This window comes from Rattus norvegicus, chromosome 13 (assembly GCF_021556685.1).
Source record: "Rattus norvegicus strain SHRSP/BbbUtx chromosome 13, alternate assembly SHRSP_T2T, whole genome shotgun sequence".
Classification (NCBI taxonomy): Eukaryota; Metazoa; Chordata; class Mammalia; order Rodentia; family Muridae; genus Rattus; species Rattus norvegicus.
This window is the reverse complement of record NC_141546.1, coordinates 88,886,861-88,906,124: the sequence shown is the minus strand read 5'-3', so window position 1 is coordinate 88,906,124 and position 19,264 is coordinate 88,886,861. Positions and strand designations below refer to the sequence as shown.

Below are 19,264 nucleotides of genomic sequence, written 5' to 3'. Positions count from 1 at the left end.
ACATGTAATTTGTTCATATAATAGATCTAGTTTTCACTTTTTTTCAGAACTCACACTGAGTTCCACAATGGCTGTACCAGGTTAGTGCCATAAATGAATGAACACGTGATGACCTTGCCTGGCATCCTCACCAGCACTGATTGTTAAATGTTTTCCTGATCTTAGTCACTGTGATTTGATCAAGATGTAATTGATAAGTACTTTTAACTTGAATTTCCAGTATTGCTAAGGATGCTGAACACATTTAAACAAATATTCCAGTCATTTTTATTTCTTATATAATTTTTTATTTCTTTGAGAACCTTTATTTTTTCAGGTAAACAGCTCTCCCATTTAATCGAGTCATTTGTTTTCTTGATTCTTAGTGTTTTGAGTTCTTTTTTATATTCTGAATATTAATCCTCTTTTGGATGACTAGCAGGTAAAGATTGTCACCCACTCTGTGGACATCCTCTTTACTAAATAGATTGTTTCCACTGTTGTACAGAAAATTTGGAACACCATTTGTTAAATTCTGGCTTCAGCAAATTTGGTCCAATTCAGAAGTCACTTTCTACTCCTGTACCTTGTATGTACTGGTCATGTTTTCTTCTATCATTTCAATGTTCAAGTTTCACTTTGAGATTTTTGAATCATTTGGAGTTGACTCTTGTATTATGTGGCTCTAAATGCTTTATTCTAAATGTAGGCATCCAGTTTTCTCAGCACTATTTGTTGAAGATGCTGTTTTTTTTCCTACTGTGTCTATTTTTATGGTCCTTTTCAAATAATACATGGCTGTAATTAGATGCAATCATATTTGAGTATTTTCCCTTCCCACCTTCACTTATCTTTCAAATTCACAGCCTCTTGTTCCTTCAGTTACATTGTTACATATGTTTATATGAACACAGAAATATATAAATGCAACCTGCTAAGTTTCTTTCATGTTGATTTTGTGTATATGATTTTGAGGCAGCCCCAGTGGATAGATCTACAATCTAACTCCTGCTCCTAAGGCTCAGGGAACTTTACTGAAGAAGGAGGCGAAAGATTATAAGAACCAGAAGTCCAGGAAATGTGTTTTGATATTGTGTCTCCTAGAAATGATAGGGAAGCTGTAACTATGATACCTCACTAATATGGCTGATTTAAAAAGGCCTGAAAAACAACAACACTAACAGACATGACCCCACGCTTCTGCCTTGCCAGGTGAGTGTCATGCTATAGGGAAGCTGTGGGACACTGCTCCTGGGGTGGGACAGCCAGAGCTGATTCGGGGATCCCCAGGGCCTGCAAAAGGCCATCAGGTTCTCAGACTCTCAGACACCCCAGGCACCAATGGGAACTGCAGGAGAGCAGAGAATGGAGTGGAGACCCCAATGGAGGCATCAGGGAAAGGACTGAAGATGCTGAAGGGCTCTTATCTGACATCAATGGAAGGGGAGGCCCTTGGTCCTGTGAAATTGATGCCCCAGTGTAGAGGAATGCTAGGGTGGTGAGGCAGGAGTGGGTGGGTGGTGGGAGGAGCAGGGTAAGGTGAGATGGAAAGGAGGTTTACAAGGGGAAACCAGGAAAGAGGATAACATTGAAATGTAAATAAATGAAATATCCTACTTAAAAAAAAGAAAAGAAAAAGAAAAGGAACATACTTGCTATTTTAAAAATTTTTGCAGTGTGGTGATTTAAATATCTTTGGCCTAGGGAGTGGCACTATTTGGAGGTCTAGCCTTGTTGGAGGAAGTGTGTCCTTGTGGGGCTGGGCTTTCAGAGCTTCTTTTTATGCTGGAGGATGCCAGTCCTCTGCCTTCAGAATAGGATGTTGAACTCTCAGCTCCTCCTGCACCATTACCTGCCTGGGTGCTACTGTGATCCTACCTCTGAACCTTGTCTTGGTCATGTTGCCTCTTTACAGCAGTCAAATCTTAACTAAGACATACAGGTTAAAGACAATAGACATTTTGGCTATAGATATGTCCCAAACATGATGCATTTAAACTAAGAGAGGCAATACAAGTAGTAATGTTAATAAACTCGTATGTGTGACTATTTTAACCTATCATTTGATTTATCTTCATAAACATGTTACATAAACCTAGAATTAAAATTACTCAAATAATGTTCATGTAAATTTTCACGCACCATTCCCCAGTTTACATACATTCCAACATGTGCGTGTGTGTACGTGTGCAAACACACACAGACACACACACACACACACACACACACACACACACACATGCAAATCTTCCTTTCATTGGAGTCACAGAGTTTGACACAAAAAACAAACTAAGGAAAAATTTTAATAATATAGAGTTTTCTGAGTTATTAAGATCTATTACTATTCTTCTGTCATGTCAGTTGTACAATGTTTCTGTTTTTATGTTGGAATTAAAAAAATTGGATGTTACTTTCCTCTTTTTTCCTTTTTACAGTTTACTTTGTTAAAATTATTAAGTGCATTTTGGTCAAATACCTTTTCATTAATTATTCTATTTATTTATTCAAATGACATCCCCCTTCCCTGTTACCCCTTCACAACCCCCCATCCCATCCCCTGTCTCCCCTCTCCTCTATGAGGGTGCTCCTCCACCATTCACCACTCCTGCCTCTTGGTCAAATATCTTAATTTCATAATTACCAGTTCACATTTGCTTTTCAATATTGTCACCATAGAGACTACAAAATTTTTCCTTATATATGATCAACTTTCCTCAAATCATAAACTGTGTAAATACTTGTATATGGCTTATTTACATGTGAAGTGTTGAATGGTTTCCCCTATTCTCCAAAGGTAGAGCTCCTTTTGAGGCAACAGTATTAAATAGTTATTGTTAAAAAATAGCAATGGAGGAGAGAATGATCAAAAAATCACTGTAATAAACTGGAAATTCTAAAGTAATTCATAAAATATTGTTAAAATGCATAAAAATGTTAGTAACCATTGATTAGTATGATGGCAGTATTTTAGAAAGTGTCTTTTGTGTGTATAGATGCATATACTCACATTTTCACAAAGATGTGCTTGTTTTTCAATATGTATTTCCTGTTAGAAACAGCTAAGTTCAACTAGATATATTACAAACTTTCCAGAAATATTTAGCATTCATGTCATCTCTCAGTCCGGCAGTCACACTGATGTTCTCCCTTCTGCTTTTTCCTTCTTTATGAGTCACACAGGATGCCCCAAAGTTGGCAGAATCTTCATATTGTGTGTGGGGTTCTTCTCATGGTAGTTGAAAGAAGATAAATTGGAAAATTTCCTGACCAAGCCTAGAAAACATCTAGGGCAGATTGGGTGAAAGTGTCAGTCATGTGCCCATCGATCTCACCTTTCCATAGAGGTCACAGAGCAAAGGCTCCATAGACTCGTATGGGAAGTCAATCAGTTTATTAGAACAGCAGAAATAGCCTGATATTATTCTTTAATGTAACTGTCTTTATCATGATCTTTCTAAGAGCATCTTTCATATCCTTATTTCTGAGGTTAAATTCGATAGGACTGAGGAATGGGGTAATTATGGTATATGGAAGAGCTGTGAGTGTGTCATTTCTTCTTGAGGCTTCTGGCTTCATAAAACAACAGATGCAAAACGAAAGCGGATGATGACCGCAGTGAGATGTGAGGCACAGGTGGAAAATGCCTTTTGCTTATTCTCAGCTGGAGAAAATTTGAGGACACAAGAAAGGACAAACACATAAGTTAAGAGTCTGAGCAAGAAGGTCCCCAAAAAACCCCTTCTTGACACTTGTCAAGAAGATGAATAAGATTGTACTCACCAGGTCCAGCATTGATACTGGTGATCCACTGAATTCTGTTATGTGACTGTCTATGCAGTACAGTAACTGCCTTCATATGGCAGAAGTGTCTGATGAGCTTAAGTATGTGGAAAGACACCATGGATACTAGTGCCAGCTGTATAAAAATAGGTCAAGAATCCTCCAACCCAAGCAGAGGCAACATTGGTCATCAGAAGAGCATACCTCAGAGGGTTGCAGATGCCCAGGAAGCAGTCATACCCCATCAAGGTGAGAAGGATATAGTATGTTCCACAAAGGCCCAGGAAGAAACACATCTGAAAGCCACAGCCTGTGACTGAAATGTGGCCCTCCTTGTCCAGCAAATTCACCAACATCTTGGGGATGATAGTCAGGGTATAGTAGATCTCAGAGAAGGATAGTAACTGAGGAAGATGCAAATAAGGGCATGGAGAGATCTGTCACCCAAGTCAAACCCGTGATGGCCAGGTTGCCTTCAAGAGTGAACCGTATGTAGGCAAAAGAAGACCAAAAGGGGAAGGTCTGTACATGTGGGTAAGCTGAAAAAACCTACGAGAATGAATTTCTTCACGATTATTTGGTTGATCACCATTCCCTTGGTTCTTGAAATGTGAAAACAAAAGAACAAATAAATCTTCAATCTTTCTTTCTTTAATATATTCAAATGAAATGCATGGTGTGAATACAATGGATCATAATATTACAACACACAATCAATTTTCTATTAAGTTTAGCAAAAATTAGCCAAGTATGTAGATGATTCGATTTCCTAATTATTCATTTCTTCAGGAACTCATTACTAATGATATGATTATGTCCAGAGGAATCATTCTGGCCTATTTAAAACATTTTGTTAGCTGGTAATTTAATATTGGTGAAATACTCCAATTGGTATTCAGTTGAACGAGCTTCAGATACATTAGCTGAGCCACATTTGAATAAGACTCCACACTGACATATACTAAATGAGTCTGTAGCCAGAGGAAATTTCTCAGTTGATAGCACATTTGCTGAACAAGCACAAGCACTGTAGTTCAAAATCTAGCACCAAAATAAAATCTGGGAAGCTTTCATCGCAGCTCTCAAGATGCAGAGAAGGATCACTGAGGCAATTGACTAGCCAGGCTTTTTGGAACTGGCAGTGTCTCACCCCAGCAGAGACTCTACCTTGGTCAATGGACTAGAGAATGAGGAAGACACTCAATGTCAGCTTTGGCCCTTCCTGTGTGTGTCCAATCATGTGCATGTCCATACATGACCACCTATACATATATGTGAAAACTCATACACATAAACATGAAAATCATAATATAAAATAAAAGAACCTGCTGAAGGATAAAGGGACAGAGTTAGGTCTAACACAGACACCCTTCAATAACAAATGGCCTGCAAATATTCACAGAGAAAAGACCAAGAGCGGTTTATAAGTAGTTTGAAGAATAAACATAGGCAATGGCTTATAACTGTTAGAGAAACCTGAAGTAATTTTTCATATTGAAGAAGATATCTAGATCTAAAATTATTAAAGAAATGTCTTAAAACTTGCTTTGTTTTCAATGCTCTGTGAGGAAGGAAACATGAAGAAAATGCCCAAGCATTCAATTTGAAAATAGTTATCTCATAATAACTCAGCCATAAATGGGATTTATATACTTCTGTTGCTGCACCATCAAGACTCAGGATATATCACGGAAGAGGAAGCAGGAACAATGCAAGAACTGAATGGTGGGAAGAATGCTTTAGTTTCCTGCCTTATGAACATTATATGATAACCACAGTCATGGTCTCACACCTGCAGAAGATTTAAATCCCAGCACATATAGAGATCATGATTTCTAGATCTGATTACATTCTGACTAACCATTGGCAGTAAATAATTTCTGGAAGAGGGAAAATTCCTTCTTTAGTGAGTATTTGGCCACTGGTAGGTTTTCCATGTCCAGTGGGAATACTCAGACAATGTGCAAGCTCTAACTGGATTTAGTGGACTATCAACAAAGAAAGATGAGGGAGAGGGTTGGGATCTATGTGTGGGGAGTTAGAATGTAAAAATGGGGAAGACAATAATCAGACCTCATGCATATTTTGGATATATGCAATATTCAAAAAGTTTCAAAAAAGAATGCCTTAGGATTCTCAGGCTTAGTAATGGTAAGAACATGTGGGGTGATATCGATACCTAATACAGGCAGTCATGCACATTTCCTGAATATTTAAATCATCATTGAAAAAGAGACAAAGGCTGCAAAATCACTGTGTCTATTCTTTAGTAACTCTGATCTATTTAATCTCATCCTCCCCTGACTACCACAACATGATGCCTGTCTTTATAATTAATATATTCAATTTTTTATTATACAAAGCTACTTTTCCTGTCTCGCAAGTCAAAACATTTGACAAGTAGTATTTATGGAGTCTGCATGTCCCCAAATTCTTCAAATGTTTATTGATTTTTCACTTCACTGCATAAATATGAAGAGCGAAAGACAGCTGTGATCTGTGTAGGACGGCTGAGATTAATTTGTTTTGGAAATAATTATATCTAGGAAGTGGCATATTTATAACTGGAATCATACTGTTTTGTCTCTACCTCTCCATTTTTTCACTCCCCAGTATTTTCCTTTCAATAATGTGACTATGATAATTATTTCTGTATTTCTCAAGGTGATACTGCAGAAGACTTTAAGAAGATAGGAATCCTTAATAAGTCTGGACAAGTTAAGGATCAGAAAAAAAAATCTATAAGCAGTGTCCGCTTTACTTTATTACTATTGTGAGTTTTGCCGAGGTAGGGTAACAGAATTCCCACAGTGTTTAGATTTAGATCAGGTTAAATTAGCTTATGGCAGAATCTGTCTTGCCATTGTCCAAAGAGGCAAAGACAAACAATATAAACACAAAAGTGGCTCCAAATGTAACATAGGACCCCGTGGACTCCACTGTCTTTGTTTTTTGATTCTTCTGTCTTTTTCCACCTGCTTCATTCTGTCCATGCCACACATGAACATGTTCTAACTTCCCTGTTCTCATTCATTTTCTTGTTCTTAAGTTGCAAACGATTATCTCTCAGTTAGAAGGTAGGTTTCTGATCCCTGATCCCTCCTCTCTCCATATATATATGGAGATATGTATATATGTATATGTATATATCACATATATTACATATACCACATATATTACACACACACACACACATCTATATAGAGTAATTTCAGAAGAATATATATGAGGATAAGTATAAGTCTCAGTATTCATGTATGTCATAGGTTTTTGAAGTCTCAATATTTACTTCCTCAGTTATATACCATTTACCCCTCTTACCACTTAGGAGGTCCTTAAAAGGCTCTTCTGTTATCTCTCTCATTCAAACACATGCTGATAAGGGTCAGTAGGACACTATACACCACACCCTAAATTCTCTGACTCTTTAGGTAGCAACCCTGTAAGAAAGTCATTTTAGGTATTTAAAATAAGAAGGTAAACTTACTTCATTGAATGAAGTAAGAAAACACTATCAAAAAGAATGCTAAGTTATTTTTGGTATCTTTAGAGAAATTCATGATTCTACTATAACATATTATGAATGTACAAGCAAATGTCATTTTTCATTAAACATGTAGTCACCTACAACACAGTCATAAGATGGCTGTTGTTTTCAAAGTTGTCATTGATATTAGAAGCATTTGAAATGCAAATATAGGTATGGTGGTTCAAGCCTGTCATCCTGTAATTGTAGCACTCAGGAGGCTAAAGCTGGAAGGTTGCTTGAATTCATGGTCTGCCTGGGATGAACAGTAAGTACTAGGTCAGCACTGGTTAAAGTGTAATAAAATGGTTTATTCCTAAAAGAACTGGAGAGATGAGTCAGCAGTTAAAAGCGCTATTTGCTATCCCTAAGGACCCCTGTTCAGTTCCCAGCACCCACATGAGGCAACTCATAAGTGCCGATAACTCCAGTCCTGGTTACTGTATCCCATCTTTTATTTACCTATTTCTGAAGTTGTCACTAAATTGAGTGTTCCCAGTTACATTTGTGTTATCAGTCTACAGACTAGAGAATTGCAGACTCTCTTCAATATCAAAAGGAGATAATGAGTAGGGAAAGCAGGCAGTCCTATCCCAGATAGTTACTTTCTGTGGTGACAGTTAATTATGTATAAAGGAGAGCCATCAGATCTAGAATATTTTTCTACCTCTCACCTAATAAAATTCCAAAACCAAGTCATTGTCACAAGCATACTCTGACAGACACTCTTCATAATTTTTTGGGTCAGTATTTATTTTCCTCCACAATTGAGAACTGGCCTATTGTGCCTTCATACTCCTCGTTCCTAGGAGACTTAGGGCTATGCTCATAGATCCCTAGGAGTTTCCATTGCCCTAGGTTTCTAGCTTATCCCTGAGGTACCTTGCTCCATTCCAGTTGTATCTCTCAATACTCTCCCCTTCTGTCCTTCCCAACATTCATCTCTCCTCTTCCTATCCTTACAACTAATCCCCTCCCTGTATCTCATCATATGTAAATTCTATGTTCAATTCTCAGTGAGACTCATGCCTCCTCTCTAGGAGCCCTCCTTGTTACTTAGCTTCTTTTGGTCTGTGGATGCTAACATGGTTATCCTTTACTTTATGGCTAATATACACATACAAGTGAGCATGTACCATGTTTGTCTGTCTGCATCTGAATTATCTCATTCAGTATAAATTTTTTTACTTTCAACCATCTGTCAGGAAATTTCCTGGTGTCGTTGATTTTAGTAGCTGAGTAATACGCCATTATGAAAATGTACCACATTTTCTTTATTCATTTTTTTGGTTGAGGGATGTCTAAATTGTTTCCAGTTTTTGGATATTATGAATGAAGCTGCTATGGACAAGGTCAAGCAAGTGTCCTGGTGGCAGGATGGAGCATCTTTTGGGTACGTGCTCAGGAGTGATATGTCTGGGTTTTGAGATAGAGAGTCTCAATTTTCTGAGAATTGACATTTCAAATGTTATCCCCTTTCTTTGCAGACTTATATTTTGTCATACAGGTCGTTTACTTCCTTCATTAGAACTAAACAAAGATGTTTCATATTATATGTGGCAAAGTTTGTTAATTTCCTGATTTCTTTCTCAGTCAGTTTATCATTTGTATATAAGAGAGTTACTGATTGTATGCAGCCTCTCTGCTGAAGATATTTATAAGCTATAGAAGTTTCCTTATGTATTTTTTGGTGTCACTTATATATGCTATCATATTATATGTAAATACTATTTCTTTGATTTCTTTCTTTCTGATTTCTATCTCATTAATGTCTTTTGTTGTCTTATTGTCCTAGCTAAAATTTCAAGTACCATATTTAATAGATATATAGAGAGTAAACACACTATTTTTGTCCTAATTTTAGTGGGATTACCTTGTGTCTCTCCATTTAATTTAATGTTGCCTATTGGCTTGCTGTATATTGCTTTTATTGTGTTTATGCTTATGCCTTTCATTGTTGATCTCTATAAGATTTTTAACATGAAGTGTATTAGATTTTATTAAAGGTTCTGTTAGTCTCTAAGGAAATGATCATGATTTTTCCTTTCAATTTGTTTATATTGTGGGTTATATAAACAGATTTTTCCCAGTTTCATCAGTTTTTCTTTTTATTAAATTTACTTATTTATTTATTCACTTTATATCCCAATATCATCCCCTCTCCTGCCATATTTCCTCACACAGAGCTTCCCCAATTCCATCCTTTCCTCCCCCTTCTAGAGGTAGCAACCCCCTCTATGAATCATTCCACCCACAGCCCCAGCACATCAGGTTGCTATAGAGCCAGAGCATGCTGGTCAGTCAACATGAAAACCAAGAATGGGGAAGTGAGGAAAGTCAGAAAAAAGAGATATGGAAGGGTTTCAGGTCAGTGACACACTAGCAGTGAATGTATATTCTCAGTGTCTTTAATGGGAAGGAAACGAATACATGAGCATTTCCATTTAACTGAACAATGACCACAAAATATTTATGGTACACAGTACCTATGTTTGACTAATCCCACTTTCTTCAGGCTTGGAAGTCTCTCAATTATGTATGCATAAGTGGAGGAATTTGGCTATAACATGTCAATTAAAAACAGAAAGAGATGTAGGGAGACTCATTCATAATTAATCACAAGCAAGAAGTTAGCCAAAGTTAACTCTGGATGTGCTTCCCACATGTCCAACATTTTTTCATTTAATATTTATTTTTATTTTTCTTAAATATTTTATGTATTTACATTTCAAATGTTATCCCCTATCCCACTTCCCCTGTATCAACTCCCCCTCCCCCTGCTACTGTGAGGATGCTCCAACTCCCACCCACCCACTCCCACCTCAAGACCCTGGCAATCCTTTTCATTGGGAATATGAGCCTCCACAGGACCAAGGGCTTTTCCTCCTATTGATGCTGAACAAAGCCATCCTCTGCTACATGTGTGGCTGGAGTCATGGATTTAAAATCTATGTAAATCAAAGCTGTCTTAGCTATTGACAAAGAAAGTTTCTGCCTATCTTAGGTGTCTCCTCAAGAAGTATGGACCTTTCCTGTCATTGATACATGAATACTGGCTTTCATACCCTGTCTTAGATTGATCCACTTCTAAGAGAACCTTATCTGACTTTCTTATCTATTAGATTGTCATACTTTACAATTCATGGAGCAGAAAGTTGTGCCTGCCTTAGGTTGCCATTTGAAAACATAGCTCTCACCCGTCATTGGCACTTAAATAATCTTGTATCTGTGGCCTGGCTTAGGTTGAGAAGGTTTTAAAGACAATCTTACCTGTCATTGACTAGCACCTTCTGCTAGGGAACATGTTGGAGCTTGAATTTATATGACTATGCTTTGACATCTGTAAAAGTTCTGATGAGTCCTATGAAAAGAACAGATAATAGACATGCCATAATATGATTACAAAGCCAAAGTCTTGGTACACCCAATGAGAAAGACATAAATGAGGACCATGAGGGAAAATGGCCTGTAAGATTTTCTGAATATGATTTTCAATGCTAACAGCAGCAAAAGACAAAGGCTTTGTATTTCTTAAACTGTCAACATTGTTAGGGAGGACAATAAAGTGTTAGTATTATGCCCTATATCTTGAAGATGCCTTTTTACTCTGGTTGAATTATTCTGACTCTCATTATACATTTTTGGAGTTATACAAATCCATAGTTATTGGACATGACATTCCAAATGGCTTCTGACTTTCATTTCTTGTATCTCATCTCCCATGATCTGCACTGTATCATATAATGTGTCCATTCTTAGTTCTACCTGTCTATCCAAATTCTCTTCCATGCCCAGGGCATTGGTTACATTTTCTCAAGATGATTGGCAAAATTATCTCTTTGTACCTTTCGTGCTAAAGCTAATGCAGAAATAGTAGCAATGGCTATAAGAGTTATGAGAGTTACCTTACTTAAATGTTCAAAATGCTATTTGGGAGTCAAATATCTCAACATTACAGCAATTTCATTTGAATTTCCTTGCTACATAAAATAAAGAATTAAATTTCTAATATCAAATATTCCACAAATCACTGATCATGTAGGTATTGATATCTTATTTATTCACTGGAATGTCTTAAAGAGTTCCTCTATACTTAGAAGTTAGTATTTAGAAATGAAATAATGCCAGAGTCATGAGAACGGTACTGTTAAAATATTTATTAATCAGTCATCAGTGTGCCATGAATACTTGAAATGTTGGTCTGTGCGATTGTGAGTGTATATAAACTATGTATATCTATGTTTGCACAAATAGCTGGTCTTTAGGCTTTACAAGATAAATCTCCTACAAGAATTAGTTTTTCTACTGGAAATTCTAACCAAAGGCATTAGAAACTATGCCAGAAAAATCACAGAAATTAATTGGCAGAATCCCCGTACCAGCAGAACAAAGGGGAATATAGAGATTGTTTAACTTCCTGAGCAAAATTAGAAAATACCTGAAAAAGCTCATGTGAAACCCTAAGTGGTTGTTCCTATAACCAAGCCATTCTATAGAGGTGACATAGCAAATTCTCCACTGAATAATGAAGAAATAATGTATTAACAGTAACAGCCTAAGATTATTTTTTCATGATTACTGTCTTCCTCATGATCTTTTTAAAAGCATTCTTCATATCTTTATTTCTGAGTGTGAATATGATGGGACTGAGGAAAGGGGTAATGACAGTATATGGAACAGCTATGAGTGTGTCATCTCCCCCAGAGTTTTCTGGCTTCAGATAAACAACAGATGCAAAACCAAAGTGGATGATGACCACAGTGAGGTGTGAGGCACAGGTGGAAAATGCCTTTTGTTTGCCCTCAGCTGAAGGGATCTTGAGGACAGAAGAAAGGATGAACACATAGGTCAGGAGAATGAGCAGGAATGTACCCAGCAAACCAGACGCGGACATCAGTGTTACAATGAATTCTGTGAAGTTACTGTCTGTGCATGACAGCCTCAGAACTGCCCTCATATGGCAGAAAAAATGTCTGATGAGGTTAGGTATGCAGAAAGGCACCCTGAATATCAGTGTTGTTTCGATTAGAGAAATAAAAAAGCCTCCAACCCAAGCAGAGGCCACAAGTTGTCCACATGCAACATTGGTCATCAGAAGAGGATATCTGAGCGGGTTGCAGATGGCCAGGAAACGGTCATACCCCATCAAAGTGAGAAGGATACAGTTTGTTCCTCCAATTCCAAGGAAGAAACACATCTGTAAGCCACAGCCTGTGACTGAAATGTGGCTGTCCTTGTCCAGCAGATCCACCAGCATCTTGGGGATGATAGTCAGGGTATAGCAGGTCTCAGAGAACGATAGCGCACTGAGGAAGAAATACATAGGGGCGTGGAGAGATCTGTCCACCCAAGTCAAACCCATGATGACTAGGTTTCCTGCAAGGGTGAACATATACAGGCAAAAGAAGATCACAAAGAGAGCGGTCTGTACATGTGGGTAAACAGAGAAGCCTACAAGAATGAATTCCTTTAAGATTGTTTGGTTGATCATCATTGCTTGGGGTTCTGAAATGTGAAAGCACAAATAAATTTTTGATTCTCATATTTTTTAATTTATTCAAATAAAATGTATGGTATTTATAGAAAACATCATAAGGTTACACTCAATTTTCCATTCAGTTTAGCAAAATTCATCCAGGTATGTAGAGGATATGATTTCCCAGTTATGCATCCATTCCTATATAATGTCTCTTCAGTAAAGTCTGAAACTTGATTTTCTAGTAATTTTGGGACTAGCCTTGGGTAATGACAAACATGCTGAAAATATCTGCAGTCATTGTTCCTACTTGAAGAAAAAATCAAGGTCTTAAGTCATTAAATCAAACACACACACACACACACACACACACACACACACACACACACACACAAAGGGAGAGCTGGATGGACATTAGGATGCCCAGGATTCTTAGGGTTCACAAGAGTTAGCTAGAGGTCCAAGATTAATAAAGATTCTGTATGTAAGCTTGAAACAGGAGGCAACTGAGATCATGTCTATTTTTAAATGGCAAGCTAATCACCCAAAGACAAATGCTGTGAAGTCTCCATGTGAATTCTTCAGTAATTCTTCATCCATTTAATCTCATTTCCCCAACTTCCACAGCATGATGCTTGTCTATATAATTGATATATTCACTTTCCTATTAGGAAGAGCTATTTTTCTCGTCTCACATTTCAACATATTTGATAACTAGCACTTATGAAGCCTTTATTTCCCCAAATTCTTTCAAATGTTTATCCATTTTTCACTTCATTGCATAAATATGAGGAGCATACGACAGCTGTGTTCCTTGTAGGACAGCTGAGATTAACTTTCTTTTGAAATAATTCTATCTAGGAAGTGGCATATTTGTAATTGGAATCACATTGTTTGTCAACATTCTTTCTACTTTCCAATATTTTCCCCTTCAAGAATGTGACCGTTATCATTAAGGCTCTACTCCTCAAAGTGACTTTCAAGGTGACACTTTAAGAAGACAAGAACATATTTGAACAAGTGTCCTTATGAGACAGTGTAGGATCTTTGGATGGAGCTTGGGGAGCCTTCTTGAAGAGGTGAATGAAAGATTGAGGAACTTGAAGAGGACAGAAACTTCACAGAAAGATCAACACACCCTTGAGACCAGTAGGGCCTCCCCAAAACTGAATCACCAACCAAAGAGCAAACCTGGGTTGGGCCTAGCCCACCCATATCTATATCTATACCTATATCTATATCTATATCTATATCTATATCTATATCTATATCTATATCTATATCTATATCTATATCTATATCTATATCTATATCTATATCTATATCATCTATATCTATCTATCTATCTATCTATCTATCTATGTATATATATATATATATAATGATGTGCAGCTTGATCTTTATGTGGGTCCCCTGGCAACTGGAGTGTGTGCTGTCCCACACCCTGTTGCCTGTCTGTGTATCCTGTTCCCCTAACTGGTCCACTTTGTCTGAACTCAATGGTAAAGGATGCACCTAGTCCCGCAGTTACTCATTATGCCAGTCTTAGGTGATACCTCCTCTTTTTAGAGACAGGGGACTGGCAAGGGCAAGTAATTTTAAGATGTAAAATGGATTTATCTATCCATTGTTTATTTACAAATTAATGGAAAACAACAACAGTAAAGACAATTGTTCCAATAAATGCAAAGATAAGCTAAGGCTAAGAACATGACTAATATGGAAATAGTGTCTGTTTTATTTTTTCACTACTGTGATTTTGAACATGTAGAATAACAGAATTTCCATAGTGCTTAAATTTATTTCAGGCTCCATTAATCTTCTTATGGAAGAACCTGTCTTGCTATTGTCAGAAGAGGCATAGCAATATATTGTCAACATATAAGCAGTAACAGGGAGAATGTACAACCCTGTGGACTCCACCTTATAGCTTCCTTTCATTCTATTTTTCTTATAGAAAAACACTTATATGTTTCTTTGATTCTTATGTCTTCTTAAAATTGCTCAGATCATTCTGAATTCCCTGGCTTCCATGGACAGCATTCTGAAAATTTCCTTGCTTTTTCCTTCTACTTTTCTTTAGTTTCCTTGTCTCAGTATCTTAGTCTATGTAAACCCCCCTTTCTCTGTTTGTTTGGCTAAGGTTATGTATGATATTGGTACTTTTTTTTCTTTTTGGAAATGAGGGCTTTCTTTGTGAGTTATTTGTTATAAGGCTCCTTAATATTGAATTCGCTGTCGTGTCATTCTTCCTGATCTCAAAATTTGCTTTTAAGTAATTCTTCCACTTCCTCTCTGATTAGTTTTCTGTAGTATTTAGGGCTTTCGTCCCACTCTCCCAAGGAAAATTAAATCCTACTAGAGCCCTCTCATTTTCCCTAAGACACAGAAACACATTTTTTTCCAAGAAGAGATGGAACATTTCTTACATATTTATTCCAACTTTCTTATACACCAAAGCACTTATACTTTCACTTTACAGCAACTCTACAATAAATTCAACTCTAAGTATTCTAAATCCAAAGGGTTCAAGTGCTGTATCAATGATATCATAGAACATACTTACAAGACAAGAAGCTGGTTTAGTTTCTGTGTCTTTAGAACAAACCCTGTGATTTTTTCCATAACATAGTATATGCAAGTAAATGTTAGATTTCATTCAACATGTTTGACCTCATTCTATAATACACTCGTGGTATGTGTTGTTTGTAAGGCCGTTCTTATTTTGTAAGTATGTTGAGATGAAAACCCAAGTATGATAGTATGTATGTGTCGACAGGAGGGTTGTGTGAGTTCAAAGCCCGTCTAGGCTCAACAGTGAGTTTCAGGATAGGACGGATAGAAGAAAGCACAGCAGTGTGAAGTCCTGTCCTTTTATTTTTTTCTTAACACCATGGCTTGAGAGATGGCTCAGTGCTTTTGAGCATTTGCTGCTCCTCCTTAGGTCCATTCCTGTTCCTATCACTCATGTTATGCACTGTGCAAATTCCTATAAGTATTGCTCTAGCAGATCTGATACGCTCTGGATTCCTTTGGGTTGAACTACATACACATGACCTAAACACACACACACACACACACACACACACACACACCCCTTATAAATAAAATAAAAATAAGAATAAATTTTAAAAATTAAAAATAAGATACAAAATAGGTTAAAAGATTGGAATACTCTGAACTGCAAACAAGAATCATTATACATTCCCAATGGGCCTATCCTTATATGGTCAGAACTTTGTGCTGGACTTGTGCTGTATGAAATATCATACCACACTTTGGCTTCTACACTCTCTCTCTACTCTAGCTGTAAAATTAGGAAGAGGCTATTGAATCTCAATTCATTTTCACCTCTCTGTGAAGTTAATCAACTTGTGTCGATTTTAATTTGTTTATCATTTCCACAAAAGAGCCATACACGTTGTCCATTTTTTAAGGGGAAATGATGAGTAAAGACAGTTCATTATTAATAAAAGAGAGCAGTCACAGGATGTGGAAATTTTCCTACCTTGTTGCTTCATTAGGTTACAAAGGATATCACTGCTACTGGAAAGTTCTGAAAGATATTCTCCATGGTGTTTGTAGCCGCATGTGTCGTTCTTCACTCAAATGAAATAATAACTGAGTTATATAAACTACTGGTTTTAGGGTCAGACTCTTCCGTTTATTACTGATTGTTTAGTGACCTTAAAGAAAGTGGCTACATCTTTTGTATTTCAATTTGTGCCATAAGAAAGATCAAGGTTTTCCTAGTTTGTGTAGATTTAATCTACCCGTGACTCAAGAATTGTGTGACATGAGATTAAATGATGCTGGGCTCATTTGTAATCACCCACTAAATGGCGATTGGCTGAGCCTTGGTTTCTGCCAGTGTGAGATCTTTTGTGATTGTTATCAATGATTGCCATTTCCTACCTCTTGAGGTTTGTGTGGCTCTGGTTAGGAGAGCCCTGGAGGTCCCTGTTGTCTTTCATCAGAGAAGGAAGAAAACTTTCTTTCTCAACTTTATAATTTGCTCTCATTAGTTATAGGGCTTTGTGTAACATGTGACTTTGAAACATTTCTGCAAATCCTTCGGGGTTTGGGGCATGCAGAATTCATCATACCCATAGAAAATTTTTCTGCCACTTGCTCAATTTTGTTTTGGCAGGAAGCCTAAATAAAGTTGAGAATACTAATGAACATTTAGTTCACTTTCATTGGTGAAGACACTGCCTTAAACCAAACTTTATGACAGGACTGAAAACAGCTACACAATGTAAGTCCTTGAAAGGACATTCAGCATTAGGTAGTTACATGAAAATTTAGCAATATGTCTCTACTAAATTGCTATGTGGATGGCTAATGTAAATGAAAGCATATGTACACATTTAAATTATCTATTTATCAGTTGAAAGATATCTAGACCTCTATTTCTTGTACTGTACATAAAATAGCAATGAGTATGGCTGGACTATCTCTGTTTAGGTTGTTGAGTTCCTTGCGAATAGGGCAGGTAGTCATGTAATTTAGTCATATGATAGATCTAGTGTTTGCTCTTTGAGAATTCACACTGATTTTCACAGTGGCTAAAACAGGTTATTGCCATAAACAGTGAATGAGTGTTGACCTTGCCCAGCATCCTCATCAGCACTTGTTGTCATCTGTTTTCTTGGTCTAAGCCATTCTGATTCGAGCAAGATGAAATCATTCAGTATTTTTGTTTTGAGTTTTTAAGACTGCTAAGGATGCTGCATACATTTAAATTAATATCCTCGCCAAGTTTATTTCTTATTTTGAGAATTTTTCCAGATAATTACTCCTTGTTAATTGTTTTCTTGACTTATTGTGCCTTGTTTTTATTTTCTAAATACTAATCCTCTATTAGATGGTTAACTGACAAGGATTATCTCCCACCTTGTGGGCTTTCTCTTTATTAAATAGGTAGTTTCCTTTACTGTACAGAGGCTTGGGGCCTGTTTGATAAATTCTGACTTTATTTTTTGAGCTAATTTAGTCCCATTCAGAATTCACCTTCTACTCCTGTACCTTGTAGATACTGTTTTCTTCTATCAGATTCAATGTTCTGGTTTCACTTTCAAGTTTGTGAATCATTTTGGTGTTAATTTTGTAGGGGGAATAGATATGGGTCTTACTTCATTATTCCCCTGTGGGCTTCCAGTTTTCTCAGCATTATTTGTTGAAGATTTGTTTTTGAGCCATTGTATATTTTTAACTTCTTCAAATTCTAGATGGGTGTTATTACATGTTATAATATTTGGGTCCTCTATTCTCTTTCATTCACCAAAAGGCCCATTTTATGCCTATCATTATTTTTATTACTATTATTCTCTAACTTAGCTTGAAATCTGGTATGCAATTCCCCTCAGTACAGCTGTATTGCTGAGAATTGTTGAAGCTTCCCTGGGACTTTTGTTCTTCTATAAGAAGTTTACTTTTTTGCAGATTCTGTAAATAATGTCACATAGAATTGGATTGGGATTTCATTGAATGTATAAATTGCTTTTGGATGTATGGTAATTTTTTCAATATTAATTCTATCAATGCATAATCATGGAAGTTCTTTTATGTTTTTGTAATCCCAGTTTCACTATTTAGAGGATTAAGGTTTTAATTGTACAACTACCATCTTGGTTAGGTTCATTTTGGGATATATATTTTGAGGCTGTTGTGAATGGCAATGTTTTTATGATCTCTTTCTTAGCATTTTTGTTTTTGGTTTGTAGTAAAGCTACTGGTTTTATAAGATGTTATCGTATTCTGACAGTTTGATGAAAATGATTCCGTTTAGAAAATTTCTGGTGGGATCTATTATGCAATTCCATCTTTTCTGGTAATAATAGGTAATCTGAATTCTTTTCAAGTTTGTATCTTGTTAATTTCTATCATCATATCGCTCTGTATAAACCTTCAAGCACTATATTGAAAAGGATTATGGACCATGTCTTTTTCCTCATTTTAATAGGATTACTTCAAGTTTTTGTCTACATATGATGTTGTCTATGAGCTTTACTTTTTTTTCCTTTTTATTGGATATTTTTATTTACATTGCAAATGCTATTCCCTTTCCCAGTTTCCTGGAACATAAGCTCCCTTTCCCATCACTTTCCCCTTCTTTTTAAAGGGTTTTCCCCTCCCCACCAACCCCTTCCAGCCACCCAGACATTCCCCTACACTGGGGGGTGGTGCAACCTTGACAGGACCAAGAGCTTTTCCTTCCACTGGTGCCCAACAAGGCCATCCTCTGCTACACATGCACTGGAGCCATGGGTCAGTCCATGTATAGTCTTTGGGTAGTGGTTTAGTCCCTGAGAGCTCTGTTTGGATGGCACTGTTTTTCTTCTGGGGTTGCAAGCCCCTTCAGCTCTTTCAATCCTTTCTCTAATTCCTCCAACAGGGGTCCAATTCTCAGTTTCATGGTTTGCTGCTAACATTATCCTCTGTCTTTGACATTCTCTGACTGTGTCTCTCAGAAGACATCTATATCTGGATCCTGCCAGCAT

The 19,264-nt window shown here is 36.9% G+C and overlaps 1 protein-coding gene and 1 pseudogene across 1 annotated transcript; both read right to left on the bottom strand.

Annotated features, from left to right (window-relative positions):
* Or10l2-ps1 (olfactory receptor family 10 subfamily L member 2, pseudogene 1) lies at positions 3,273-4,451 on the bottom strand (annotated as a pseudogene).
* On the bottom strand, positions 11,847-12,779 carry Or10x1b (olfactory receptor family 10 subfamily X member 1B). Its single transcript, NM_001000910.1, is given in 1 exon segment — positions 11,847-12,779. A coding segment is annotated over 1 exon segment (933 nt).
* Positions 12,780-19,264: the final 6,485 nt, after the last annotated feature.